Source organism: Callithrix jacchus, chromosome 12 (genome assembly GCF_049354715.1).
Source record: "Callithrix jacchus isolate 240 chromosome 12, calJac240_pri, whole genome shotgun sequence".
Lineage (NCBI taxonomy): Eukaryota > Metazoa > Chordata > Mammalia > Primates > Cebidae > Callithrix > Callithrix jacchus.
This window is the reverse complement of record NC_133513.1, coordinates 61,976,985-61,989,839: the sequence shown is the minus strand read 5'-3', so window position 1 is coordinate 61,989,839 and position 12,855 is coordinate 61,976,985. Positions and strand designations below refer to the sequence as shown.

The 12,855-nt window shown below is 41.1% G+C and overlaps 1 protein-coding gene across 5 annotated transcripts in view; it reads right to left on the bottom strand.

Annotated features, from left to right (window-relative positions):
• DNA2 (DNA replication helicase/nuclease 2) overlaps positions 1 to 12,855 on the bottom strand; it is a 53,979-nt gene that overhangs the window by 16,728 nt on the left and 24,396 nt on the right. For 4 of the 5 annotated variants that reach the window (XM_009009829.5, XM_078345767.1, XM_078345769.1 and 1 more), the window contains 5 exons: positions 11,107 to 11,301; positions 7,976 to 8,206; positions 854 to 970; positions 665 to 774; positions 322 to 431 (listed from right to left, as the gene is read on the bottom strand). In XM_009009829.5, the coding sequence (XP_009008077.2) occupies positions 322 to 431; positions 665 to 774; positions 854 to 970; positions 7,976 to 8,206; positions 11,107 to 11,301 (763 nt within the window). The remainder of the gene's footprint in view (positions 1 to 321; positions 432 to 664; positions 775 to 853; positions 971 to 7,975; positions 8,207 to 11,106; positions 11,302 to 12,855) is intronic. The other variant, XM_078345768.1, reaches the window with a different exon arrangement.

Here is a 12,855-nt window from a genome sequence, read left to right as displayed (position 1 = left end):
AAAAAAATCCAAGAAAAATCGATAACATCATTTTTAAAGGGAAAGGAAAACATACAGCGATATACATCACATACCACTAACGGAAAGAGATCTTAGGAAATTCTAAATTTAGAATCTTAGATAGATCTTAGGAAGTCTACAACATGATTACAACTGCTGTAATGCAGCTTTACTATTTCTCACGTCATTCGAAAATGTTCATTTGAAACAAAGACACTCTGAATTAAAATTCAGCCATTTGATGTTAAATATTACATCCTCTGAACTGAAGAGAAGCTGATATAAACATTTAGTTTCTAAGCAGAAGAATAATAACCTTACGAGAGTACATATCGTAGTTGTTTTTCCCGTCCCAGGCATACCCACGATGAGTGTGTAGTCTTTTGAAAGAAGCACCTTTTTCATTGCTTGCCTCTGAGGCTTATTCAAACCTACATTTAAATTAAAAAATAACAGGAAAAAAAGCATTGAACGTCAAAGGAAAAATTAATTATTTTATAAGAATAGTAGTCTCTATCCAAGTCTATTCCTCAATACAAAACTATTTCCAAAGAGTCTTGACTAAACGTTGTAATTGCAAGTCTACTCAAGGTATCAGGCTACAGTATAAATCAAATAAAAACAAGAAAAACTCATCAAAGCAGACACGGTGATTTTAGCATACCCTTTAGAATGCAGGCAACTGTATCCTTTGCATCATGTGGAAGAACAGAACTAAGGTAGGATATAAAATGAGGTTCACGAAAGTCAATAATTAAATCTCGAAGCTTTTTGCTGAAAAGAGAAAAAGCACTTTTAGTAATATTCCTTAGAAAAGTGGAATGAAATTCAAATTCATTCACTGTTAACAAACCTGATAAATGTGTCTTCCATCAATTTAGAAAGATTTCCTAATGGGGTATCTATATCACAATTTTTTTCTTCCTGGTCTAATCTAAACAAAGTTGATTCTGGAAGGACCGACAAGTTCCTAAAAGAGCAAAACAAATATACATGAATGTTTTCCATTTCACATAGCCTGTATAAGAAATACACTACTATCTGCTGAAGGAATAAATAGGCCAGAATAGCTACTAAAATAGCTATCAGCCCTCAGTCACACTTGCCAATCAAGGACAGCATGAGGCCCTGGATTGGTGGGAAAAGGCAGGGAGAAGGGGAGAGTACAAGGCACCAAGGTCAAAGCAATTAATAATTGAGAACCTGCAACATTTGCTAAATATTCACTTTTTTTTTTTTTTTTTGAGATGGAGTTTCGCTGTTGTTACCCAGACTGGAGTGCAATGGCACAATCTCAGCTCGCCGCAACCTCCGCCTCCTGGGTTCAACAATTCTCCTGCCTCAGCCTCCCGAGTAGCTGGGACTACAGGCGCGCACCACCACGCCCAGCTAATTTTTGTATTTTTAGTAGAGACGGGGCTTCACCTCATTGACCAGGATGGTCTCGATCTCTCGACCTCATGATCCACCCGCCTCGGCTTCCCAAAGTGCTGAAATTATAGGCATGAGTCACCGCACCCGGCCGCTAAATATTCACTTAACCTTGCAATCTAACATGGGCTCACTATCCCCAGAGAGATCCTGAATGCATGCATGGCTCTTCCCTCCTCTCCTGGAGTGCAGGATTCTTTTCTGCCACCTTCTCCCACTCTTCTATCTGTTCCTTAAGCCCTGGTGTTCCCTAAAGTCCCTTCTCTGGTTCGTTGTATTGCTCTTTCTGATTGTTTTTCCTAGGGTTCCCGGCCCTCATGTGCCTCCAAATTTGAATTCCATCTTTAGGACTGACCTCACACTCCTCTCCCACCTGGTTCCTCACCCAAGCCTACAAAGTTTGGATATCCAGCAGGCAGCGAGATCTCTCCACTTAGCTGAACCCAGGCTGTGAAAGCTCAGTACATTCAAAGTGAAACTCTTCCTCATCTCTGCTGAACCTGATGCTCTTTCTCTAGTCCTGATCATAGTTAATGGCATTTGCATCTGCACTACTGTCTTGATCCTTCCCTCTTCCCAACCCACATACCCAATCAGTATCCAAACGCCAGCCAGTTTTATTTTCTAAATACTTCTCAGTCATTCCATTCTCTCTGCCAATACTACTCTGCCTCAGTTGCCTCTGGCCTGGACCACTGCAACAGCTTCCTGGTTTGCTTTTAGTTTTGCTTTCATCAATTAACTCAATTCTCCACAACGTACACACAGGAAAATGCAAATTCAATGATTATCTACTCTTCTGTTTAAAACCTTTCAATACATCAGAATAAATAAAATCTAAACTTTTTTTTTTTGAGACAGTCTTACTCTTTTACCTAGGCTAGAGTGCAATGGCACGACCATGGCTCACTGTAGCCTTGAACTCCTGGCTCAAGTAATCATCTTACCCCAGTCTCCTGAGTATCTGGGACTACACGTGCACATCACCACACCTAGCCAATTTTTTAATATTTTGGAGAGATGGGGTCTCACTATGTGGCCCAGGATGGCAAACTTCTTAACATGGTATATAAGAGCTTCTATGACCTGATCTCTCTAATCACTCTCTTCCTTATATTTTATATTCCAGAAATAACTTAATTACTTGCACTTTCCCAAATGCTTCATGTCACACTGAATCACACCAGCATAACTTTGTGTAACAGGTTTGCCCAGTATTCTCTTCTCACACGGCTTCACCAGACTAATTTATTAATCCATAGGATGAAGATTCAGAATTAGCTCTTCCAAAAGGCTTCACTTGGCCAGCCACAGGGGCTCATGCCTGTAATCCCAACACTTTGGGAGGCTGAGGCAAGAGGATCGCTTGAGATCAGAAGTTTGAGACCAGTCTGGCCAACATGGTGATACCCTGTCTCTACTAAAAATATAAAAATCAGCCAGGCATGGTGGTGCATGCCTGTAATCCCAGCTACTCAGGAGGCTGAGGCAGGAGAATCACTTGAATCCGGGAGGCAGAAGCTGCAGTGAACTGAGATCATGCCACTGCACTCCAGCCTGGGAGATAGACTGAGACTCTGTCTCAAAAAAAAAAAAAAAAAAAAAAAGCCTTCCTTGAGCCTCCTAAAATGGAATTAAATACCTCTCCTCTGTGTTACTATCAATTGAACACTTATCATACTGGAGTGAAAATAAGCTGGGTATGGTAACTCACACCTATAATCCCACCACTTCAGGAGGCCTAGGCAGGAGGACCACTTGAGCCTATGAGTTCAAGACCAGCCTGGGCAACATAGTGAGACCCCATCTCTACAAAAAGTTAAAAAATTAGCCAGGTGTGGTGGCATGTGCCTGTGGTCCCAGCTATGTAGGAGGCTGAGGCAGAAGAATTACTTGATCCCAAGAAGTCCAGGCTGCAGTGAGCTGTGATAATGCCACTGCACTCCAGCCTGGGTGGCAGTGAGAACATGTCTCAAAAAAAAAAAAAGGAAAGAAAATATTTATGTCTACACAAAAGACCATAAATTCTTCAAGGATTTGCAGAGTACCTAATACATAGTAGGCACTAAATAAATACTGCAAAGGATACACAAATCCGAGCAGACAACTAGAATATTGTGGATCAGCATCCCATATCATGAAATCCAGACAAGGGGTAGTTATGACTCAACTAAGATTACTGATCAGTAGGGAACAAGCCTAGACATTTCCATTACAGTTACTCAGATGTCACTAAGTCCCAATTGCTGACCTCTATCCATTAAGAAATGTTCGGGCATGCCTTTGTTAACTGCAAGAAAGGCTGCAAAACACAATCCAGCTGACTGAAAGAAGAGGGAATATGGATATTAGTGAATGTGGATATTGGTCTCTGACACAAATTTTCTTTCTTTCTTTTTTTTTTTTTTTCTTTAAGACGGGGTCTCATTCTGTCACTCAGGCTACATGCAGTGCAGAGGTATGATCTCAGCTCACTGCAGCCTCAACCTCCTGGGCTCAACTGATCCTCCCACCTCGGCCTCCTTAGTAGCTGGGACTACAGGCATGCACCACCATGCTCAGCTAATTTTTGTATTTTTGGCAGAGACGAAATTTTACTTATGTTGCCCAGGCAGGTCTCCAACTCCTGGGCTCAAGTGACCCACCCATCTCAGCCTCCCAATGTGCTAGGATTACAGGTGTGAGCCACCTTGCCTGCCAAGATTTTCATATCAACTATTCTACTATTAATAGTTTTATTTAAAGCAAGCACTTTGTTGTAACTGAAATTAAGTACATTTATATCACTGCTATAAATGGGAAAAGTAAAACTTTTTATTTAAAAAAGGAGAGAGGCTGGGCGCTGTGACTCACTCCTGTAATCCCAGCACTTTGGGAAGCCAAGGCAGGCAGATCACCTGAGGTCAGGAGTTGAAGAGCAGCCTAGCCAACACGGCAAAACCTGTCTCTACTAAAAACACAAAACATTAGCTGGGCATGGTGGCACGCGCCTTTAGTCCCAACTACTCAGGAGGCTGAGGCACAAGAATCGCTTGAACCCAGGTGGCGGAGGATGCAGTGAGCCAAGACTGGGTCACTGCACTCCAGCCTGACCAACAGGGTGAGACTCCATCTCTAAATAAATAAATAACTTTTTGTTTTTTTTTAAGATGGAATCTCACTCTGTAGCCCAGGTTGGAGTGCAGTGGCATGATCTTGGCTCACTGTAACCTCTGCCTCTCAGGTCCCAGTTCAAGCAATTCTTCTACCTTGGCCTCCCAAGTGGCTGGGATTACAGGCATGAGCCACTTAAATTTTTAGGTGGCTAAAAAATGCTCAGCTAATTTTTTTTGTATTTTTTAGTAAAGACGAGGTTTCACCATGTTGGCCAGTATGGTCTTGAGCTCCTGACCTCATGATCTGCCTGCCTCGACCTCCCAAAGTGCTGGGATTACAGGCGTGAGCCACCGCACCCAGCCAAATAAATAAATAAATAAGAAGAGAACAAAATAGTAAGTGCCCAGCATGCTAAGGAGAAATAAGGATTATAGCTAACACAGGGTGGTATCTATGCTGTCTGCTATACATGTGGTTTTGAGAATTAGGTAAGATTCTGTCCACATCAGCACTATGGAACATAACGTACTAAACAAAACTTTAGCAGTTTGGTAGTTCACCAAAATGTTAAATATGAAATTAGCACATGACCCATGCCTAGGTAACTACAAAGAAAATGAAAGAAATGAAACTATGGCCACCTAAAACTATGCATGTGAATGTTCATGCAATGTAATGCAATATTACTCATTACAGCAAAAAAGTGGAAACAACTCAAATGTCCATCAGCCAGCCAATGAATGGATGAACAAAATGTGGTCTATCCATACAACAGAATACATTCAGCCATAAAAAAATGAGGGTCTCATATATGCTGAAACGTGAATGAACCTTGCAAACATTAGGCTAAGTGAAAGAAGCCAGACACAAAAGGTCACATAATGAATGGTTCTACTTATATCATATATCCAGAATAGATGAATCCATACAGAAAGAAAGCCAATTAGTAGTTGCCAGGGAGTTGAGGGAGGAGAGAGGGGATAGGAATGACGTTTCCTTTTAGGGTGATAAACGTGTCTTAGAAATAGAGGGAAGTGATGGTTGCACAATATTGGGAATACACTAAACACCAATTATATACATTAAAATGGTTAATGATCAATTGTATGTTATATACTTTTTTTTTTTTTATTTTTTGAGACAGAGTTTTGCTCTTGTTGCCCAGGCTGGAGTGCAATGACATGATCTTGGCTCACTTCAATCTCCACTTCCCAGATTCAAGCAATTCTCCTGCCTCAGCCTCTTGAGTAGCTAGGATAGGGGGGTGGGGGCAGAAGCTCATTATCACTGGTCATTAGAGAAATGCAAATCAAAATCACATTGAGATACCATCTCACTCCAGTTAGAATGGCAATCGTTAAAAAATCAGGAGACAGCTGGGCATGGTGGCTCATGCCTGTAATCCCAGCACTTTGGGAGGCCAAGGCAGGCAGATCACGAGGTCAGATCAAGACCATCCTGGCCAACACAGTGAAACCCCATCTCTACTAAAAATACAAAAAATTAGCTGGGTACAGTGGCAGGCGCCTGTAATCCCAGCTATCAGGAGGCTGAGGGAGGAGAATCGCTTGAACCCAGGAGGCAGAGGTTGCAGTGAGCCATTGCACTTCAGCCTGGGCAACACAGCAAGATTCTGTCTCAAAAAAAAAAAAATTCAGGAGACAGATGCTAGAGAGGATGTGGAGAAATAGAAACACTTTTACACTGTTGGTGGGAGTGTAAATTAGTTCAACCATTGTGGAAGACTGTGGTGATTCCTCAAGGATCTAGAAACAGGAATACCATTTGACCCAGCAATCCCATTACTGGGTAGACACCAAAAGGATTATAAATCACTCTATTATAAAGACATATGCACACGTTTATTACAGGACTGTTCACAATAGCAAAGACTTGGAACCAACCCAAATGCCCATCAATGAGAGACTGGATAAAGAAAATATGGCACATACACACCATGGAATAATATGCGGCCATGAAAAAGGATGAGTTCATGTCCTTGGCAGGGACATGGATAAAACTGGAAACCATCATTCTCAGCAAACCGACACAAGAACAGAAAAACAAAGACTGCATGTCCTCACTCATAAGTGGGTGGTGAACAATGAGAACACATGGACACAGGGGAGGGAACATCACACATCAAGGCCGTTCAGAGGGTGGGTGCTAGGGGAGGAATAGCAGGGGGTAGGGGGATAGGGGAGGTATAGCATTAGGAGAAATACCTAATGTAGATGAAGGGGTGATGGATGCAGCAAACCACCATGGCACATGTATTACTATGTAACAAACTGGCATGTTCAGTACACATACCCCCAAACTTAAAGTAAAATAAAATTCAAAAAGAGAAAAAAAAAGCTGGGTGCAGTGGCTCATGCCTGTAATCCCAGCACTTTGGGAGGCCAAGGCGGGTGTATCACGAGGTCAAGAGATCAAGACCATCCTGGTCAACATGGTGAAACCCCGTCTCTACTAAAAATACAAAAAATTAGCTGGGCGTGGTGCCGCGTGCCTGTAATCCCAGCCACTCAGGAGGCTGAGGCAGGAGAATTGCCTGAACCCAGGAGGCGGAGGTTGCGATGAGCCGAGATTGCGCCATTGCACTCCAGCCTGGGTAACAAGAAAAAAACTCCGTCTCAAAAAAAAAAAAGAAAAAAAAAAGAACTTTCATTCCAACCTCAAATAAATAAATAAATAAATAAATAAATAAAATGGTTAATGATCAATTTTATGTTATATATTTATTTTTTTTTTGAGACAGAGTTTCGCTCTTATTACTCAGGCTAGAATGGAATGGCACGATCTTGGCTCACTGCAATCTCCATCTCCTGGGTTCAAGCGATTCTCTTGCCTCAGCCTCCCAAGCAGCTGGGATTACAGGCATCCACCACCACGCCCAGCTAATTTTATATTTTTAGTAGTGATGGGGTTTCACCATGTTGGCCAAGCTGGTCTTGAACTCCTGACCTTAGGTGATCTACCCACCGCAGCCTCCCAAAGTGCTGGGATTACAGGCTTGAGCCACTGCACCCAGCAAATTTATTTTAAAAAAGGAATAAAATGCTGATACGTAAGTTACAACGTGAAGACGAATTTCAAAAACAGCATGCTGCGTGAAAAAAGCCAGTCATCAAAGACCACATATTGCATGATTCTATTTATATGAAATGCCCAGAGTGGGCAAATCTACAGAGACAGAAAGTAGGTTAGTGGTTGCCTTGGGCTGAGGGAATTGGAGGAAAATGAGAAGTGACTACTAAAGGGTATAGGGCTTCTTTCTTGGGGGTTCGTTTTGGGGTGACGAAAATGCTAAAAATTGATTGTGGTGATGGCTGCACAACTCTGTGAATATACTAAAAACCACTAAATTGCACTTTAAATAATGAACTACACAGATATGAGTTATACATCAATAAAGCTGTTACAAAAAAAAGTAACATTTCATTACCTGTCTAATAAACAAGTTACTGTTGTCATGTTAACCTCCTTCACATATCCTCTACACAAAGCAAATAGTGATCTTTCTTCTCCACTCACAATAATTCTGTCACCTGCCATTAGATTTGTGACAGGTATGGCACCATTTTTATGTTGGAAATTATGTAAATACTGTCCATCACAAACTGTCTTTACATGTTCCATTCGAATCAAGTTTCCAATGCAACTGCCACCCTTCTCCCTATGAAAAAGACCAAAGAGAAAAAGCTTCCGTTTATGTTACATATGTAAGTATTGTCCTTGTATTTTCCTTGTACATATGTAAGTATTGTGCTTGCATTTTCAGATGAACTTACTCGTTCATCTGAGCCCTAAAAACTAATACTGAGCCTGTCATTTTTACATTTTCCACAACCTTCAATAAAGTGTTAGAAATGTTAAGTAAACATTCTATCAGTTTTGGGCTTTTGGAAACAACCTCCAACCCCTCCGGGTCAACTAATTCTCATGCTGCAGACTTCCAAGTAGCTAGGATTACAAGCGTATGCCACCATGCCAAGCTAGTATTTTGTAATTTTAGTAGAGACAGGGTTTCACCATGTTGACCAGGTGGGTTTTGAACTCCTGGCCTTAAGTGACCCACCCGCCTCAGCCTCCCAAAGTGCTGGGATTACAAGCCTGAGCCACCATGCTTGCCCTATCATTAGTTTTTAATGTATTGCTCAACTGTTGTTGAAACTAAAGCAATTTTACAGTCTTGTAGGAAAATGCTAGGGAGCACCCCACTCCTGATGTACCCACGGGCTGGGATCTCTGAACAAGGTGTTTTGTTGCCACTTTGATCCCTGAAAGATAGATACCCCCACCTTTTAAGCTGATACATATAACATTACAGAAAACAAACCATAATAACCTGCTCCTAAATGTGAAATTTTTAAAAATTATAACATATTTCTTTAATATTTACAATAAGATTTATAATAATGACAAGCAAACTGATAATTCCACTGCTTCTAAATGAGTATAAAAGGCCAGGTGTGGTGGCTCACACCTGTAATCTCCGCACTTTGGGAGGCCAAAGTGGGCAAATCACCTGAGGTCAGGAGTTTGAGACCAGTCTGGCTAACATGGTGAAATCCCGTTTCTACTAAAAATACAAAAAATTAACCAGGTGTGCTGTCACATGCCGGTAATCCCAGTTACTTGGGAGGATGAAGGAGGAGAATCACTTGAACCCAGGAGGCAGAGATTGCAGTGAGCCGAGATCGTGCCACTGCACTCCAGTTTGGGCAACAAGAGTGAAATTCCATCTCAAAAGAAAAAAAAAGAAAAAGAAATGAGTATTAAACATTTTAAAACCTCTCTGGCACTACTACAAAATAACATGCAATCTCAGAGGCTTATTGGTATTTACGTAGGTATGACAGATTCACTACACCTTATGCAGTCTAACTACAATTAAATAAACTTACTCCATAGCAATGTTATCTTCTGTTAAAGTCTAATATTGGAGAACTAATGATCCAATTATTTCTAAAGTCATGTCATTAATATTCATTCTGGAAAGAAAAAAAGTGAAACTAAAGCAATTTTTACATTAAAAAAAATTTTGGCTGGGTGAGTGTAATCACAAGGTCAGGAGTTCCAGATCAGCTTGGCCAACATGGCGAAACCCTGTCTCTACTAAAAATACAAAAATTAGCTGGGTATGGTGGCATGCGCCTGTAATCCTAGCTTCTTGGGAGGCTGAGGCATGAGAATTACTGTAACCTGGGAGGTGGAGGCAGCAATGAACCAAGACACTCCCACCTGGGTGACTGAGCAAGACTCTGTCAAAAAAAAAAAGTTTTACATACTATAAAGGGCCTAAGGTTAAAAAAGCTAAAGCAATTACATTTTACATAAATTTTACATGTATATAGTAAACTCACTATACATATGCAGTCTATAATTATATATATATAAACTTTTTCAACTGCAATGTTTCCTTGTATTAAAGTCATTATTAGGTAAATAATGATCCAATTATTTCTAAAGTCACATCATTAATATTCATTCTACAAAGAAAAAATAAGCTAAAGAAATGAAATTTTACATAAAAAAAAATACTATGCAAAGATATACCAAATTCTAGGTGAGGTAGTGGCTTATACCTATAATCTCCGCACTTTGGGAGACCAAGGTGGGAGGATCACTTGAGCCCAGGAGTTTAAGACTAGCCTGGGCAATAGCAAGACTCTGTCTCTATAATAATGTAAAATAAAATAAAATAAAAAATTAGCCGCAGCACAGTGGCTTGCAGGTGTAATACAAGCACTTTGGGTGGTCAAGGTTGGAAGACTGCTTGAGGCCAAGAGTTCAAGACCAGCCTGGGCCACATAGCAAGACCCCTTCTCTAAAAAAAAAAAAAGAACAAAACAAAACAAAAAACAAAAACGGCCAGGCACAGTGGCTCACGCCTGTAATCACAGAACTTTGGGTGGCCAAGGCCTGTGGATCACAAGGTCAGGAGATCGAGACCATCCTGGCCAACATGGTAAAACCCCATCTCTACTAAAGATACAAAAATTAGCAAGTCGTGGTGGCATGTGCCTGTAGTCCCAGCTACTAGGGAAGCCGAGGCAGGAGAATCGCTTGAACCGGGAGGTGGAGGTTGCAGTGAGTGAGATCATGCCACAGCACTCCTGCACTCCAGCCTGGTGACAGAGTACGGCTGTCTCAAAAAAAAAACAAAAACAAAAACAAACAAACAAAAAACATTAGCCAGGGTTGGTGGTATGCACCACTAGCTACTCAGGAGGCTGAGGCAAGATGACCATTTTATCCCAGAAGTTCGAGGCTACAGTGAGCCATGATTGCACCACTATACTCCAGCCAGAAAAGTAATTTTTAAAACAAATTTCTTGAGGCATATTTAGCCTATTGAAACTATATTACTAACTAGCAATGATTCCAGCACATAGGATACATAGTAATGATGCTCTTCTTAGAAACAATGGAGAGCCATCTGCATTTGTCATGAATAAACGAAATCACATATGTATAACATGCTACATAACTGTATTTGTCATAAATTCCAAATGCCACCTCACTAGCTAATGCAAACCACTGAAATCTTTCAGTATTAAATGGACTACTTACATTTCCAAAGTAGGCATTAACCATATATTTTGGTGATTCTTTTTATTATCCTTTGATTGTGACTCCAGGGTTAACATTAGATACCAAAGGTTGAAATATTCTAAGTGTGTATGCTTCAGATGCTGGGTTTCTTCTTCTATTTTGGGCATCATGACAATTGGGACTGAATTACCATCCATCTGTTGTTCAACTGCTCTAAATATAAAGTTCCAAGTTAGAGATGCTTATAAACCATTTCCCTGGCTGGCTATGAAGTGAGATAATTCCAAAATAAGAACACATATATCATCGTAACTCATAACCACAGCCCCTAATTTACCTTAAAACTCATTTCAACATTTTATAAGCCATATGGGTTTTTATAAAACAAAATGTGTAAGAAACTCAATACTGCATTACATTGCTTTCTATGACTATCTCCCAAACAACTCAGGTTTGGTGTACTATAATCTGCATTCCCAAATGCAAGAAGTTTTGGCTTTTAGTACAACGTTATTTCTCAAAAATCACAATATTTGTACACCTAGCTCAGTGACATGAGTAAACATAAAAACATGGAGAATCATTTGGATTTTGCTTAATACCAGATTAAAGTATTTTCTATAGAAACAAACATGCTATAGGACAGCATACAAAACATTGACAATAAACATCAGATTTCAAAGAAATGTACCCAGACTTCCTACGGTTCACAGTCCTCTGCTATTAAGAGATCCCTTGAACAAATACCTTAAAAAGGATTTACATGAGGCTGGGCACAGTGGCTTATGCCTGTAATCCCAGCACTTTGGGAGGCTGAGTCAAGTGGACTGCCTGAGCTCATGAATTCGAGACCAGCCTGGGCAACACGGTGAAACCCCATCTCTAAAATGTAAAAAATTAGCCAGGGGTGGCAACCTGCACCTGTAGTCCCAGCTACTCAGGAGGCTGAGGCAGGAGAATTGCTTAAACCCAGGAGGCAGAGGTTGCAGTGAAGTGAGATCACACCACTGCACTCCAGCCTGGGTGACAGAGCAACTCTCTCTCTCTCTCTCTCTCTCTCTCTCTCTCTCTCTCTCTCTCTCTCTCTCTCTCTCTCTCTCAAAAAAAAGTATTTACATGAATTTCAGCCTAGTGCCATGGCTCACTCCTATAATCCCAGAACTTTGGGAGGCCAAGGCAGGCAGATCCCTTGAGGTCAGGAGTTCAAGACCAGCCTGGCTAACATAGTAAAACCCTGTCCATTAAAAATACAAAAAATTAGCTGGGCACGGTGACTCATGCCTGGAATCTCAGCCCTTCGGAGGCTGAGGTGGGCGGATCATTTGAGGTCAGGAGTTGGAGATCAGCCTGACTAACACTGGTCAGCTGTCACATCTTAGTTGCTGTTTTAATCTCAGCCCTTTTGTAGTTAGAGATAGGGAAACTACTTTCAGATACGTAGTCTGATATTCAGTGAATGGGCCTGCCCATTTGACTGTGGAAAACACAGTCAAATCAGAGCCAACGTTCTAATTTAGTCTAAAAATTCACATAAATGCTTTTTAAAAAATTATTTTGGCCGGATGCAGTGGCTCATGCCTGTAATCCTAGCACTTTGGGAGGCTGAGGTAGGCAGATTATGAGGTCAAGAGATCGAGACCATCCTCACCAACATGGTGAAACCCCATCTCTACTAAAAAATAAAAAAAATTATCTGGGCGTGGTGGCAGGTGCCTGTAGTCCTAGCTAGCTACTCAGGAGGCTGAGGCAGGAGAATCACTTGAACCC